The 17680-nt window shown below is 42.5% G+C and overlaps 1 protein-coding gene across 6 annotated transcripts in view; it reads right to left on the reverse strand.

Annotated features, from left to right (window-relative positions):
- Nucleotides 1-6550: 6550 nt before the first annotated feature.
- SHLD1 (shieldin complex subunit 1) overlaps nucleotides 6551-17680 on the reverse strand; it is a 76517-nt gene continuing 65387 nt past the window's right edge. For 4 of the 6 annotated variants that reach the window (XM_029918538.1, XM_029918541.1, XM_029918540.1 and 1 more), the window contains one exon: nucleotides 6551-7379. In XM_029918538.1, coding sequence (XP_029774398.1) covers nucleotides 6943-7379 — 437 coding nt within the window. In that variant the 3' untranslated portion in view covers nucleotides 6551-6942. The remainder of the gene's footprint in view (nucleotides 7380-17680) is intronic. The other 2 variants (XR_003901347.1, XR_003901346.1) reach the window with 1 other exon arrangement.

A 17680-nucleotide genomic window follows, 5' to 3' on the forward strand; every position in this document is an offset into this window, starting at 1 on the left:
TATGTACATTTTCAATACATTTCACATATTTATATCCAAACATATAGTACCTATACAATATGTATGTGTTTCAAATAAAATAATACAGAAATGACCCATAGAATACATAGTTCATGTAGGGATTATATGTAATGGTTCAGGTCAAATTTTATTTTACAGAAGTTGTGGGTAAACAAACAAAGTAATTTGCTAGATCATGAGCTTGGTGAGCTTTTATTATATAATAAATTCTGATTATATAATAAACTCCTGAAGCCAAGGTTCCTGTGAGATACCACTCTTGTCTCCACAGGACTCAACACACGGTACTGCAGAGTAAATGGTGCTTAATAAACACTGGCTGATAGGCTAAACTCAGGAAATGAATTGGTATGAACAGCAGTTTAACTCTCCATGCAGTCACGCCATGGGGCTCAATCAATTTGAAAATCAGTTTCCTGAATCCACCCTCAAGGAGATTTGTCACAGACTGTTTGAGCCTGAGAGAGACTTGGAGCTTTGCTAATGTCCTCATTTTGCAGATGGAAATGAGGCCTGGAGGAGTTAGATGGGCCTCACTGGACTTCCTGCTTGATAATGGCAGCATTGTTGCCTCTGACGCCTACAGTCCAATCAGACTCTGCTTCCTGCCATGATATTTCCCAGAAGGGATAAAGCCACCTCCTACTCCCCCGCCCTTTACTCCTGGTTTAAGATTATATGGTTTCAGTTGCAGGAAAGAGAAAGAGTTGTCAAGTTGGCTCTACCAGGAGGCTGAGCAGAAGAGGAGACTGCAGAACAAGCTCATGTCATAGTATTTACCCAGGACTGCTCTGTGTCTAGCCTGGCTAAGAGAGTCTCCCTGGCCTTTAGGAACTTTCCATCTCTTTTGGGAAAGAAGATGTACACAAGTTAATAGTCAGATGAAGGTCCTACTGTGTAAGATTAAAGCATAAATGAGTAGTTGGGTAGAGCCGTCAGGGCTAGAGAAGGGATGGGATGTTCTGGAGGCCATGGAGCTTGGGTATAAGGTCAGAGGGCTGGATGAAGGCAGAACACCTAGGTTAGAATAGTATGGACCTGGTTTGTGCTTCACCCTGCTGGTGAAGGGCTAAGGGCCTTGGGAAGTTTCTGTGGGAGATGGGATGGGATCCAGTATTGACTAGATTTAGGAAGACCAATATATATGGTAGCAACAGTATGCGGAATGGCTGGAATTAGGAACTTTAAGGAGGGCCTTTTGGAGATGATAGCTTGGAGCAGGTGATGGCAGTGGGAAGAGAAAAAAGAGGCAAATGTAAGAATTTCAACTTTCAACCAATCCCTCACCCCCCAAAAACCAACACTACCCGCTAGGTGCTATTTTAAATACCATAACAAATCTGAATTCATGTGAGTTTCCTGAATTAGATACGATTGTTATTTGTTTTACAGATGAGGAAACTAAGGCACAGTTAGGTCAAGTAACATGCCCAAGGACACATGCTAATAAATGGTAGAAGCAAGATTCATATCTAGGCAGGGGAGCTCCCAGGTCTCAGCTCTTAACAACCACTGTGTGCTAGAGTGGAATGTTTAGAAGTAAAAGTCATGATGAATCCCAAGATTCTCAAGCCTGAGTGACTTAGCAAATGTTAATGCCATTGATGAACAGCATCAACGCACGTCAAATAGGAGTATTATTAGCCTGTGGGAAAGAGGACATCTTTGATTTTTTTATACATTTTGTTTAAGGTGACAAGGATGCATCTGAGTAGAATATCCCATGGTAAATTACAACAGGACAAGCTTGGGAAAGATATGGTTGCAGCATCCCTTTTCCTTTCAGCCCTTGAAAATGTGCCAATTCCTTCTGGCCTCCATGATTTCAGACGTGAAATCTGCTCTTATTTAAATTGGTGTTTGCTTATAATTAAGGCATGCATCATTTCTCTCTGGTTCCTCTTAAGATTTTTTTGTTAGTTTCCAGAAGTTTAATTATGCTGTGTTTTGATGAGCATTTCTTTAGATTTATCCTAATTCGAGTTCACAAAGCCCTTGAATCTGTAGGTTTCATCTTTCACCAAATGGAAGTTTTTAGCCATTATTTCTTTGAATATTTGTTTAGTCCCACATTTTGCTCATGTCCCTCTGGGATTCTGATGATAACAATGTCGATATCTTTCATTACTATTTCACAGATTCTTTGTCTTTCCCCAGTCTCTTTCCTCTATGTTTGTCAGATTGAGTACATTTGATTGGCCTGTTCTCAGTTGAGTGATTCCATCTTTTGTCATCTCTACTCTACCACTGAACCCATCCAATGAGGGTTTTTGTTGTTGTTTTTTGGTTTTTTGGTGGTTGTACTTTGAGTTCTGTAAGTTCCACTTGGTACTTTTTTGTAACTTCTATTTCTTTGGTGAGGTTTTATAGTTTTTCATATGGTTCAAGGGATTTCATAATTATTGGTTGAAACCATTTTAAAATGCTTTGAAGTCTCTACCAGATAGGGGTCTCTGGATGGCTCAGTCAGTTAAGCATCTGATTTCAGCTCAGGTCATGATCTAGCACTCTTATGATTTTATCTTTCTACTTTGAAAACAATTTTTGGGGGCATCTCGGTGATTTAGTCTATTAAGCATCCAACTTCAGCTCAGGTCATGATCACATGGTTCACGAGTTCGAGCCCCGCATCAGGCTCTGTGCTAACAGCTTAGAGACTGGAGCCTGCTTCAGATTCTATGTCTCCCTCTCTCTCTCTGCCCCTCCCCAGCTCACACTCTCCCTCCTTCTCTCTCAGGAGCAGAAAGAGAGAGAATCTAAAGCATACTCCACATTGCCAGAGCAGAGCCCCATACAGGGCTCAAACCCATGAACTGTGCAATCATGACCTGAGCTGAAATCAAGAGTCAGAAGCTTAATCAACTGAGCCACTCAGGTACCTTTTACTTTGAAAATTTTAATCTACCTAAAATTCATGTTGACATCAAGAATGAGGTGAAGAATTTAGCCTTTATTTTTACTCTTCTCTCCCAGTTGGGGAGCCAGTTATTCTAACACCATTTGCTAAGGGGTACCTAGGTGGCTCAGCCAGTTTAGCATCCAACTTTGGCTCAGGTCATGATCTTGCGGTTCATGAGTTCAAGCCCTGCATCAGCTCCACACTGGCAGGTGAGAGCCCACTTGGGATTCTCTCTCTCTGTCTCCCCAACTTGCACTCTCTCTTTCTCAAAATAATAAATAAATAAACTAAAAAATTAAAATTAAAATTAAAAAAATAAAAATTAAAGCTGTTTGCTAAAAACTCTACCTTCCCTTGCAAATCTGAAATGTTGCCTTCATCAAATAATATACATGTACATTTAGGCTTATGAGCTGAACTTTTTTTCTTTGATTTGTCTACTTTGGTTTTGTTGTTGCTTTAGTTACTGTAAGTTAAAAATGTTTTCATATTTGACAAGGCTAGTCCCTTCTCTTTAGTTTGCTGGCTATTCACATCTGTTTTGCTTTTTAAAAGGGTTTGCAACACAGCTACAGGATAAAGAGAGACAAAGGATAGGGAGCCTGGGTAGCTCAGTTGGGTAAGCAACCAGTTCTTGATTTCTATTCAGGCCATGATCTCACAGTTCATGAGACTGAGCCCCGAGTTGGGCTCTGCGCTGAGTGTGGAGCCTGCTTGCGATTCTCTCCGGGCCCCTACCCTGCTCGTTCTCTCTCTCTCACTCTCTCAATAAACAAGTGTTTAAAAAAACTTAAAAATAAATAGAGGTAAAGGAAGATTTGGGTTGGCTTGACGGAAGCTTCTTGCAGTTCCAGGAGAGAGACGGGGGATAGAGGGTAGAATAGACTCTCCCTCCCATTATATTCCAAATTTCAGTCATTTCCTGGCATACCACCTTTATAATTTTTGCCTATCTATATACTGTCTGCAGGATTAACTTTTTCACTAATTCACTTTAAAAATTTAAATATATTAGGCATATCCTACATGCTCTCTGTAAAAACCCAGATTAGATACAATAGCTATATATTTTTCTAACATATTAAACACAACAGATAACCATGAAATAAATGCTGTTTGTCCATGTCACATCTACAGTTACTCTGTATGCTGCCAGCAGCCCCGAAAACAAGCAGTTTGAACAAACCATCCTCATCTGTTCTCCAGATGGAAATCCTCTCGGAAAGGGGCCACCTGGGTTGGTGATCTCCATACTGTCTTGTGCTAATTGCTGGTAGTAAGATCTGCGTATGTGTTTGTTCTCACATAAGTCACGCAAAGAAATGACTAGTGAAGTGAGTAACAGTCACACACATATAAGACGGCGGTGGCAGTTTCTCTTCTTTGGAGTTCTGATGTTCCTGCCAGCAAATCCACCCTCGCGGAGGCCTCTGAAAAGGGCCACAGATGATATCATAGGCCAGTGAGGATGTTCACGGGATGATAAGATGTTGGGGAAGTGATCTGTAGGGCAGAGACAGACAATAATGCCAAAGGCCAGAGCCTTAATACCCTTATCTCTTAGTCTTTATTAAAGGTAAACAGAGATAAATGGAAAATGCCATCCCTACGTTGTGAAGATCAAATTAGAGAGCAAGACTGCAGGGAATCAAATATCTTGTACTGACCTGTCACAAGCAGTTACTTAGAAACAGGCAAACACATGCCACACTCTTTTTTTTTTTCCTTTTTTTTTTTTTTTTTTTTTTTTTTTACCCTAAGGTGATTCTGGCTTCTAGATTTCTAAATTCTCTGGTTTCAGAGTCTACGTCTTCCTGAGCACCCTCAGGGCTGATAATAATAAAGGTTACAAAATTACCAATACTGAAATCTGGGTGCCAAACAGAAGCTGCTGCTCTCTGGTGTGGAGATTCAAATAGCTTCCATCTTCTGTCTTTTAAAAACAGTGTAAAATAATCCAGTTTCCTTCTGTTGGTGGCCATGGAAACTAATCTCCAATATTCCTTTCAGTGGCTGACTAATACTAAAAACTACAGCATTCTTCCATTGCATCTATTAATTTGCTCCACACTCAAAAACAATAAAACTACAGACCTTAAAATTCAACCTGCACATTTTTAATTCTAAGTCCCACTTGTTTCATGATTATTTGGGGGCTGAGGGGGACAGTTGCACAGGAGGAGCTCCTGGGGAGAGAGTCACACGATGGCTTGTCAGAGGAAAACATGGAGCCTTGTTTCTTCTCAAGGACCCGCTCATTTCCTATTTCCTACCATTCAGGTCTCCTTCCAAGGTACTTCCGCACTTCAGCGTGAAACCCTGTTTCTTACCTCTGATCTTCCCAGCACTGGAAGCCTTCATATGTAATCCCTGAACTTTCAAAGCCTCCACTCTCCTCTGCTCTCCCTCCCAGAGCTCTGCCTGAGAGGGTTCACTCACCCTTCAGGCCTGCCTCGAGGCCGACCCATTTGCAAACTCTGCTTTCTGGCAGGAGAATGGAGCCTTAGGTCAATGAAATTTCACCCGAATTTCTCAAAATCTAACTGCACTGCATTGCCAGCCTCCTCTTGTTGTTCCCCCAAACAACACTAGAAATCTTTCTGCCAGTGTAATTTATTTGAAGGGCTGTCAAGGCAGGGATTAGTATGAGGCCTCCGGTTACAGCCTCCAGAGCGTGGTGCCAGGTGATGTCATTCTACCACCCGAGTCTCACTCGGGGGTGGGAGTGGGGGGTCAGGACACGGCTGTGGAGCAGAGCATCTGCCAGTGCAAGCCGGCACCTGCTATTTAAAGCCACTCCCTGGCAGAGCAAGGACGGGACAGGGGTGAGGGGCCAACTGTTAAGAGGGTGACAGAGGGTCTGGGCAGAAGGCAAAAATGACAGGGAGGCGTTCACTTGGGCAAACGATTGCTTGTTCTCTTCTGCCACAAACTGCCAAGGCTGCGACCCGTCAGCCTGTCACGGCATTACTGACGCGTCCTTGTCCTTCGGTAGGTGGCGCACATTTGTTTTCTTCACACTTTGCACACTGGCAATCTGGTGGAGACCAAGAGCGCCCCCCTCTTTTTTTTTTTAACTTGCAAATCTTGGCTCTTATTTTAGATGATCCAAATGTTCCTTCCACACCCTGTCAGAATTATAAAACAAGGAATTCTGACTTGAGAGAGGCAAGGGTATGAGGAAGATATGATGCACTTTTTGGAACCGTATTTAAATCTTTGTTATTTTGGGAAATACATTCTCAGTCACATGGTCTCAGTTTTACAACTTGGTATAATTCTTATACTTGATTTAGCACAGAGCTTTATTTTTTTATTTAAAAAAAATTTTTTTAGCATGTATTCATTTTTGAGAGACAGAGAGACACAGAGCGCGAGTGAGGCAGGAGCAGAGAGAGAGGGAGACACAGAATCCGAACCAGGCTCCAGGTTCTGAGCTGTCAGCACAGAATTCAATGCAGGGCTCCAACTCACTGTGAGACCATGACCTGAGCTGAAGTCCAACGCTTAACCGACTGAGCCACCCAGGCTCCCTGGTACAGAGCTTTAAATCCTTTAAAAAACTCATCTAATGAAGAAAGCCTGTTCCCTTAAGTTGAGTTCTCCCAGAAGTAGACTCTGAGTCAAGGATTCAGGTACAAGAGATGCATTAAGGAAAGGCTCCTGGGAGACACCAGTAGATGAATGGGAGGAGGACAGGGAAACAGCAGGTCCTGAGCAAGGGAATGATTTCATGTGAAGTCCCAGTCTCGGCCTGACCCAGAGGGGAGCTCTGGAGAGTAAATTATGCCTCAGAGTTGGGCTTCTGGGCTTCACGGTCAGTCACTGGTCTTAAGTCAAAGGGAGTGGTAAGGTGGGGTGGGAGGTGGTGCGGACACAGGGACCGGACACACGCTTGGAGGGAGGAGCGGGCTGGACACACAGAGTCAGCAAGAGAAGCTGGAGGGGAAGTGGGTGATGCACTAACAGCGCTGACCACTGGACCACTCTCCACACTGCCTGCTCTGACCACCAGGCACTATTTAAAGATCTTTCATCTGCCGCATAAGGAAATGAATGATATCTTTTGAAAGTCCTGGGGTTGGTTTTTCATCATCCAGAGACACCCTTCCTTCTTCCAGCGGGTAGAAGTGGACGTCCCTGGAACGCCTCCGTAAGACCGAGCAGCCGTCCCGATTGAAGATGACCCGGGCCATTTGGAAACTGCGGAGGGCATACTTTTGGGTCTCCTGGCCCTTCAGTTCATTGATTTTCTGAGACAGGCACTGGCAGACGGATGCGGAGAGTGGATCTCCAGAGGCCGGCTGTGGATGGCCGAACATTTCATAGAATCTATCTAGGGATTTCCGAAGTCCATCGTCCTCTGCCTTGGTCTTCACCTGGCCCTTCACAGAAGGGTCCAGTGAGAAGTTCTCAGAGATCCAGGAATCATTTTGTTCAGAATTTAGGTTACTGGTATCTGCAAGACAAAACACATTCCAATACTTGAACACATATTCAAAAAGGCCAGAAGCAGATGATGTCTCTTCAAGTCACCTGCTGCTCCTGGGTGACTGTCAACGGGCAGGATTAGCCAATTTTGGAATTGATCCCCACCATCCAGGGTTATGCCACCAGTTTGCTTAAAACAAGAATATCTTACTTGCATGTTTCAGGGATTCTTAATCTACAGTCTTTGTATAGAAGTTCAGGGTAGATGTGGATGTGGGTGGGGAGAAAAATCATATCTTTATTTTCACTAACTCTACCAGAAATTAAGTATTTCTTTCCATAATAAATGTAGGCAACAAACATACTAGCAGCAGTACCTATGATTTTGTTGCCAATAGCTCACAGCTATTTTCATATCACACTAGAGTCTGCAGAAGGCGTTTTAAACTATCATTTATTCCATCACTATGCTATAGACTGTAGTGTGACCCTCCAAATTCACAGTTGAAGCACTAGTCCCTAACGTGACTGGATCTGGAGATGGGGCAATTAGGAGGTTATTAAGGTTAAATGAAGTCATAAGGGCAGGGGCCTAATCTGATAAGGGTGGGTGGCCTTATAAAAAGAGGAAGAGATCTCTCTCTCTCTCTCTTTTTCTCTCTGTCCATGTGCAAGACTGCAGAAAGGCAATGAGAGGACACAATGAGAAAGTGGTCACCTTTAAGCCAGGAAGCCCTTCTCAGAACCCAACCATGCTGGTGCCATGATCTCAGACTTCCAGTCTCTGGAACTCTGAGGAAATAAATTTCTAAATAAATTTCTGTTCTTTAGGCCACCCGGTCTATGGTATTTTGTTACGGTGGCCCAAGTAGACTGAGACAGTTATTAGTCCTGATGTTAGATCTTACTATTTAAACATTAATTAAGAAAACATATTCATTACAATATTGTACTTTTGTTCTTTAACTATTTTAATAACTACATTTCAATCTTTTCCCCTTGATCATCCTGTATATTTTCATTTTTGCATTTAGAAACATTATTCTAAGAAAGGGTGGGAAGGCTTCACCAGATGCCGATAGGATCCATGGCACACATACAGTAAAGCCCCGTAATGTAGACAATGCTGGGCATTTACACAGTTCAAACATTTTCTTTTTCTGCTCCCTACAACAATCCTGTGGACTCTTTATCTCTCAATTAAAATCACCACCTTTCTGTTTTTTAAAGGAGTAACAAATAAACTAAGTGATTTAATAATAGACAATAAGAAGCCAGGACTGGAGCCAAAATCCCAGTCCTTGATCTAACTTTCTATACCTTTTTGGGAACCCTAATTATTTTTTTTACATTTATTTATTTTTGAGAGCATGCGTACACACACACACACACACACACACACACACACACACACATGAGCGGGGGAGGGGCAGAGAGAGAGGGAGACAGAGAATCCCAAGCTGACAATGTGTTCTAGAAAAGATTCCACACAAATAATTTACAGAATTCCTTATACACCAACCAATTTTAATTTTTAAAATTGCATACATTAAATCAAAATATATTTTCCTTTTTTTGCTCTGATATAAGCTTTAATAAATTACTAGCTTTAATTCCACAGATATGGCCCTCACCCCCACTGATTCAACTAGTAGCTGTGATAAAAAATATTTGTACTTACTACCGATGAAGAAAGTTGTGTGATGCGGTGGATGGTTTTAAAAAAGGAGAAGGGATTTACGGTTTTGACTCTAGTTTTGCTACCAGCTACACACATACCACCTTGCTGAACTTTAGCGTTCTCATCTACAACAGTTTTAGTAAATGGTCTCTCTTCTAGAACTTCTTATGGCAAGACAAAGAAGAGGAGTAGATAATCCAAAGCACCGAAGAAGAATGTGGACATGTAGTGTGAGACACACGCAAGCCCACACACGGATGAGCTTTCACTAGTCCACCACACAAGCAGCCCAACAACAGAGCACTCAGCCACCCTGAAGACTGACTGATTCCAGGCTGGTTAAGGACAGTGCAAGATGGGTCTGGTACAACTTACTTCCTAGAATGCCCAAATACTGATGTAGGCTTGTCAAGGGGGAGCAGAGACCAGCTCGAAAGGGATCACCTGGCCAACTCCGGAACAACTTAGGCATCAAAATAAATCATGAGAGTACCTGTAACTGATGGTAGCCCATTTATTAAAATAGAAAAGCATAAATCCATAAAATAATTGCAAGTTTGCTGAGAAACAGGGTATTTACAGTCTCAGAGCACTTCACCATAAAATACTTACTAGTTACAAATGGGAAAGGAGTACCTTCAGAGTGGAGAAGCATGGCATGTATCACCTTAATCAAGTGACCTAAATGAGCATCATCAGTAATGGGACAAATCGGAACCCTGTTGCCACCCGACCAGATGCAGGAGGGAGACCCAATACCACTTCTCTGATAGTCCTGCCAAAGGTGCAGTCCCTGATCCCAATTATGAGGGAGCGACAGATAGAACCAAATCGAGGGATATTCTGCAAACTGACTGGTCTGTACTCTTCAGAAGGGCCATGGTCATGCAAACCCAGAAAAGATCGAGCAAGGCTGTTCCACACTGAAGAGTACCGAAGAGTCATGACAACTAAAAGCAACACGTGATTTTCAACTGGAACTTTTTGCCATAAAGAATGTTACTGGGATTGCCTGAGTGGGGCCCGAGGATTAGATGGTAGTAATGTGCCCTGTGAACTTCTGGAATTTGATAGTTTCATTGGGTTATGTAAGAGAAGGTCCTTGTTTATTGGAAAATCAGGGGTGGTGGGCATTAGGCTGGCAACTTACTCTCAAATAATTCATGAAAATAAAAAGCTCTTTGTATTTTATTTGCAAGTTTTCTACGAGTTTGAGATTTTTTCAAGAAAAATAATTAAACAATTAGAGAATTAGTTCATTAAATCATTAAATTCCTCCACTGGAGGAATAACTGTTAAAATTTCCTTTGGTGGTCTACTTTAATATTAACACAAACAAACAAAAGCCTTAGCCCAGGGCTTGCTGAACAGTACTTGCCTAGCAAACTGTTATAGAGACAAGGGGAGAAGGGGGCGGGCAAGGGGTCCCACAATGGCTGGATGAGGTGTCCCTTCCCATCTTCTTCTCCAAAGATGATCTGGTCCCTGGGAGGTAAGGCAGGAAGACAGGGGCTGAGAAGGGTCAATGGGAAGAGCGAAAGAGGGAGGGAAGATCCTCAGCAGTAACACTGAAAAGGCTGGAGAGTTCCTGAAACTGCCCACCGAGGCAGCCATTTATACAGAACCCTCCAAGTAGCATAGCATGTACTTATTAAGGAACTGGTCAATAACTTTGATTTGAGCCTAGAGAAGTAGCTTGTATCCTCTGTTTTTCATGTAAATATCAAGCATATTGCAACTCATCTTCAAAGAAACCCTCCTTCCTTCTTCCAGAAGAGCAATGACAACATGGGTTATTTACCATATCAGTTCTTTTGAACACTGCCTCCTGATCATTTGTCTTTGATTTCCTTTTGAAAATCTGCTTTACCACCAACAACAAAGCCATCTCTCTAATCATGTGGCTGCTGTGGCCTTTCTGATACCTGGGATTTTGTTGCCAGCAAATAGAGCTAATCACTTTTCCTCATGCACCTACGTACATGAATGACGGTCTTTGATAACTCCGTCAGTTCCTGCTCAGTCGTGCATCCTCACAGCTATGTTCAAACTTCACTTTAATCTTATATTAATAAAGGCCAGACTTGTAGGGCTCTCAACTTGGGACGAAAGAGTCTGGGGATGTTTTTGTGTCAGTGATTGGAAAGTGGCTGTATTTGGTGAGTGGGATCAAGGATGGAAACATCCTGTAATGCACAGAACAATCCCATACAACAAAGAATCATCCTCCCCCAAACCACAATTATGCCTACTACCCCTTGGGAGGAACAGTGGCTCAAAGGATGGATTCTGCAAAGATTGGGAAGTGAATGGTGAATCCCACTGGATTGTAATATATTGATTTGCGTTGAGCTCCCCAAGGCATCTTTGCTCTTGTTCCCTGCACAATCAGTGCCTTTCTTGCTGGCACCCATTTATACCATGCATTCCTCCCTTCTCAGACCTTGAGATGGCGTTTTATTTTTCTCAGCAAGGGCCCCAGTTTCCATGATTTTGGCATGGTCTAAATTGAGTGGAATTTCCCTTTTCCAATTTGTTTCCACCATGAATAGAATTTCTTTAGGAATAACAAGAAGAAATGGAGGAAGATGGCACTTGGTATGGCCGTGCTCTCACATGCATTGTTTCAAGGTCATCTATCTACCACAGCACCCATTTGTTAAATTTTCTTTTGATGAGAGAGAAAACAGATAGCATATAGATGTTTAAGATTCTTACAAACCTAAAACCATTTTTATATGTTTAGGAGTCATAGATGATAATTCTAGGCAATCGATTTGCATGAGGATTTGAGATTAATGGTAGCATTCTGTGAGATACCGTCAGCCTTTAGAAACCCAGAAGTTTAATGAGGGTTTCTTCCAGAGGATCTTCCACAACTACTTTTGTGGTTGATAAATGCACAGCAGGACTTTATCTCTGTGAAACATTTTAGCTTTCAACTTGAACAAGTTTTTTCCTAAATGGATTTGATACTTAGAATTCTGTCTCCCTCATGCATCAGCCTCAATAGCCTCCCACTCTGCTTTATTTGTTCAGACTCTCTTTTACTAGCAACTGCTAATTGGGAGGATGTGTGGTTTCAAGGCTGCACAGAGCCAAAAGAATCAAAGACTTTATTAAAAAATGTAGAGAATTATCAGGATTTAAGGAAAGAAGGAACATGTGGCTCATACGGTCTCCTTTTATGTTGCTCAAAGGGAAAGAAGCCCTTTTTCAGGGCACTGCACAGTCTGCTAAGAGTGGTCCTTTGGCCTTGGTTTGTCTGTTGGAGGCTCCTTGGAGTCTGTGTGGCTCTAAGAAAGTCACAGGTGTATGAAGAACAAGGTGAGTGGGGAGGGGGTGTGTCGTGGTCATCGGTGGTCACCGATTAGCACACTTTGGATGCACAGACTCATCTCCTTTTTGACAGCAGTCAGACTTCAGAAGCTTCACGGGCTCTTTACGTGGGTGACACTATCATCTTTAATATCTGAGAGGCTAGTGCCTATGCATCTGGAGCCCCACTCTGCTAGGATGCATCTCTCTACACAGATCTTTCTTTTCCTTTTTACCCTCATCTGTCCCTGTGACTCTTGCCACTCCACTCCATGCCCTGCAGAGATGAAAAGGAGTGGACAGTATCACCAGCTGAACAAGATTAAGACCTGTCTCCAGCCCCACAGGCCCCATCAAAATCTGACTGTACCTCTGCCTCATTGCCTTGAGAAATCTGGCTTCTTTTCTGATCCTTGCAAGCTCCCTCTTCAGAACCTTTGTACTTTCTATTCCTCTGTGTGGAACATGCTTTCTCTACACATCTGCATGATTGGTTCCCTCACTTCCTAAGGTCTCTGTTCAGATGTTATCTTTTCAGTGAGGGCTTCTGTATCAGTCAGGATGGGCTAGGTTATGCTACATAACAAGCAAGTACCAAATCTCAGGGGCATAAACCAACAAAGGATTGTTTCTCACTCCTTACAGCTCAGTGTCATACAGGCAGGTCTGTATCATCCTTGCCCTTATGCCGGACCCCAGGCCAATGGAGCAGCCACTATCTCAACACTGCTTGGTGACTGGGGCAGAGGAAAAAAGGAAAAAAGCATGACAGAGCCGGCAGTGACTCGGAAAGCTTTGTTGCTTCTGTTCCCGTGTCATTGGCCAATGCTAACTAATTTCAAATGAATGAGGATGAAAAATTCTCCTGTAGGAGGAGGTAGAGAGTATTGGTAAACAGTAATTCAGTCTACCAAACCTTCTCTGAGCATACTAGTTAAAATTGCATTTCCCAGGCTGTCCTGTCTTCCTTATTGGCCTTATATTTCCATATAAACATAGTAGCATCTAATAACACATGATTTGTTTGTTTATTGCTTATTTTCCGAGCATGGATTTTGTTTCTCTTGATATCTGCTATACCCTCAGGGCCTAAAACAGTGCTAGCACATGGAAGATATATTTAAAATTTTTAATGTTTTATTTAATGAATTTCATTTTATTTTCTTTTAAAATTTTATTTTATTATTTTTTAATGTTTATTCATATTTGAGAGATAGAGACAGAGCACAAGAAGGGGAGGCAGAGAGGGACAGAGACAGAATCTGAGACAGGCTCCAGGTTCTGAGCTGTCAGCATAGAGCCCAATGTGAGGCTCAAACCCACAAACTGTGAGATCATGAGCTGAGCCAAAGTCAGATGCTTAACCAACTGAGCCACCCAGAAGCCCCTTAAAGATTTTATTTTTAAATAATCTCTACATTCAACATGGGGCTCAGATTTACAACCCCAAGATCAATAGTCACATGCTGTACTGACAGCCAGCCAGCCACCCCTGATGAGTTTTATTTACAAACATAAATGTGCATGATTACTGGGTGGCCAGTACTCACTAGGGTGACTAGGAGGTTTGCCCAGGATGTCCCCAGTTTATGCCTGTTGTCCCAGTTAATTATTAATAGCACCTTCTTTCACTCTCAAAAGGGCCCTGATCACATGATTCATTACATGTATACACAAATCATGCATGATACATCACATATATGTTCCTGTGATACATTCCTATGTCAGAGTGGGGCTGACTTTTGATGCCAGAAATAATCCGGTCTGTGGGTTAATAATAAGATACCTATACACTTTGTTTTTTTTCCCATTCTCTCTCTCTCTTTTTTAAAATTTTATTTATCTATTTTGAGACAGAGAGTGAGTATAAGTGGGGAAGAGGCAGAGAGAGAGAGAGAGAGAATCCCAAGCAGGCTCTGTGCAGTCAGTGCAGAGCCCAATGCAGGGCTCAATCTCAGGAACTGAGAGAACATGACCGGAGCTGAAGTCAGTGGCCAAATGTTTAACCAACTGGGCCACCCCGGTGCCCCCCTAAGCCTTCTATTCTCCTGTCCGCCGAGACAGTCCTCCTTTTCTTTCCCCCTGCTTTCACAGCAATCATTTTTCTCCTACATGCTGGCTGGGCAAGGACCTTTTGGTTTCGGCCCTGCAAGTAATAGGAGCCTCAATTCACTTCATCCCATCAGTGATTCATTTTGATGCCTTTCTCTGGTTTCACCTGGCTCTCCACCAGAGCAGCATGGGATTTCTAAGGTACCTTACTCTTTGTCTTATTAATAACATAAAATTAATGACCATAAAAAAATCAGTAAGCTTACGCCTCCTTTTTACCAGATAGCAACCCTGCCATCTGCGGTTTGTGCATTTTAGAATCTGCAACTGTTCCTTTAAAGGACAAAACCCACAGATTCACAAAGGGGTGTGGGCAGGGTGTGGAAATCAAGATCTTTAACCCAAAGGAACACTTCAAAAGATGGATGGCATTGTCAGGTGCTTCTGAAACCTCAGCCCAAGTCTGTACTTGTTTATACCTGAAAGCTAATCCTGATGAATCACCTTGAGGGGAGGCGGCACATGCCGTCACCACCCTTCATCCTAATGATGAACAGATGCAATGGGCAGAAGCTAGGGTCCTCTAAAAGGCAACTTCTGAGAAAGAAAATAATACTGGAAAAAAACCCAAAAATCTCTGTGATCAGCGAAGAGCCCGTAAATTAAGTGCTCAGGGCAATTAAGAAGGCCAATCTCTGCTGTCTGATCTATAAGCTGCCTTACTTTTATCTTGGCATTTTATATGTGTTTTGAGAAATTAAAATGTTCTGAAAATTACAGAAGAACTAGCATATCCAAATTCATGTCACTAACATATTGTCATATTTGCTTCAAGTCTCTTTTCTAAAACCTTTTTTTCTGGGTTTTTTTTTTTTTTTTTTTGAGAGACAGAGAGAGACAGCATGAGCAGGGGAGGGTCAGAGAGAGAGGGAGACACAGAATCTGAAGCAGGCTCCAGGCTCTGAGCGAGCTGTCAGCACAGAGCCTGACATGGGGCTCGAACGCTCGAACTGTGAGATCATGACCTGAGCCGAAGCCAGATGCTTAACTGACTGAGCCACCCAGGTGCCCCTCAAGTCTCTTCTCTTACTAAAGAAAAACATTTTAGGGATGGGTGAGATAGGTGATGGGGTTGAAGAAGTACACTTGTTTGAAGAGCACTGGTGACATAAGGAAGACCTGAATTACTATATTGCATACCAGAAACAGGATACTATATGTGAACCATACTGGAATTAAAATGAAAACAAAACAAAACAAGTAAATATTTTAATTAAAAATGACCACTTCTACTTAGAAATTTATTCCTTCCAGCCCATTTTGAAATTTTTAAATAGTTTTTTGAAAGATTTTTTTTAAGTTAAAAAATGTTTTTTAATGTTTTATTTTATTTTTGAGAGAGAGAGAGAGAGACAGAGACAGGGTACAAGCAGGAGAGGGGCAGAGAGAGAGAGAGAGGGAGACACAGAATCCAAAGCAGATTCCAGGCTCTGAGCTGTCAGCACAGAGCTCTATGCAGGGCTTGAGCTCATGTACCGCAAGATCATGACCTGAGCTGAAGTCGGATGCTTAGCCAACTGAGTCACCCAGGTGCCCCTTGAAGTTTTTTTAATGTTTATTTATTTATTTTTGAGAGGGAGATAGAGAACACAAGCAGGGTAGGGGCAGAGAGAAGGAGAGAGAATCTCAAGCAGGCTCTACACTGTCAGCACAGAGCCTGGGATGGGGCTTGATCCCACAAACTGCAAGATCATGACCTGAGCTGAAATCAAGAGTTGGGTGCTCAACTGACTGAGTCACCCAGGTGCCCCTTAAGATTTTATTTTTAGGTAATCTCTACACCCTATGTGAGGCCTGAACTCATGACCGCAAGATCCAGAATCACAGGCTCCGCCAACTGAGCTAGCCAGGCACCCCTCCAGACCATTTTTGTACCCAACATTATGTTCCCATGATATATATGTGATGGCCATCTTAATTTTATTTTCCATATATAAAGTTTTGTATTTTTTCACTTTGACTTTTTACTTCAGCCATTGTTGATATTATGTATGAATCTGCTTTATAGTATTCTAACATAAGGACATACTGCATTGGGGCACCTGGGTGGCTCAATTGGTTAAGCTTCTGACTCTTGATTTGGGCTCAGGTACGATCTCATGGTTTGTGAGATCAAGCCCTACCCTGGGGCTCAGGGATTCTCTCTCCCTCTCTCTTTGCCTCTCCCCAGCTCTCTCTCTCTCAAAATAAATAAATAAACTTAAAAAAAAAACCATACTGCATTATTTTTTTTTCCATTTCATTCTCTTGCTGGTTGTGTCTGACTTTTTCCCCATCACAAACACGGCCTCAGTAAACCCCCGGTGCCTGCCTCCTGGTGCACTTACTTGCAGACACTCTGGAATTACATACAGTAGTGGAATTGCTGAGTCCAAGGGAACGTGAGTGTTCACTTTCACCAGACCCTGCCAAATCGCTCTCCAGACTGGCTGTGGCCATCCCCCCAGCAGTACCTGTTGTAATTTCCTGTTTCTCCACAGCCTTGCCAAACTCTGAGACAGTAGGCATTTCAGATGGTATCTCCTTACTTGGATTCACATTTCCCTTATCACTCAATGTGGCTGAGCTGCTTTCCATACACTTCGTGGCCACTTCTTTACCATTCAAATTCATAGTCTTTACCATTTTTCTACTGGGCTTTGTCTCTTTTCTCTATCTTCTTTTTATTTTATTAAAAAAATTTTAATGCTTATTTATTTTTAACATAAAGAGTAAGAGAGAGACAGAGAGTAGTGGGGGAGGGGCAGAGAGAGAGGGAGACACAGCATCCGAAGCAGGCTCCAGGCTCTGAGCTGTCAGCACAGAGCCCGACATGGAGCTTGAAACCAGGAACTGTGAGATCATGACCTGAGCCAAAGTCAGATGCTTAACCGACTGAGCCCCTCAGGCTCCCCTCTACCTTCTTTTTAAAAGCACACAAAATAAATTACAGAGAAAACAATACCTTTTTCTGACTTTTCTCCACTTGATCTCATGACTAGAGTATCCCTGTCCGAGGCTGGACAAAAGACCTGGAGGCTTGTTTTGGTTTTAGTGGCAAATCTCAAGTAAAACAACTTTCACAGTGTCAGTTTATCACTTCCAAAAAATAACGCTGTGTCTCTACTCCATTTAGTAAAAACAAATGTCACGCACCAAGCTGGATCCAGGGGCACGGAAAACATCTGGCTTCCTGAGTCTCATCTGCCAGCAAGAAAATTGAGACAAAGACCAAGTCT

This window comes from Suricata suricatta, chromosome 12 (assembly GCF_006229205.1).
Source record: "Suricata suricatta isolate VVHF042 chromosome 12, meerkat_22Aug2017_6uvM2_HiC, whole genome shotgun sequence".
NCBI lineage: Eukaryota > Metazoa > Chordata > Mammalia > Carnivora > Herpestidae > Suricata > Suricata suricatta.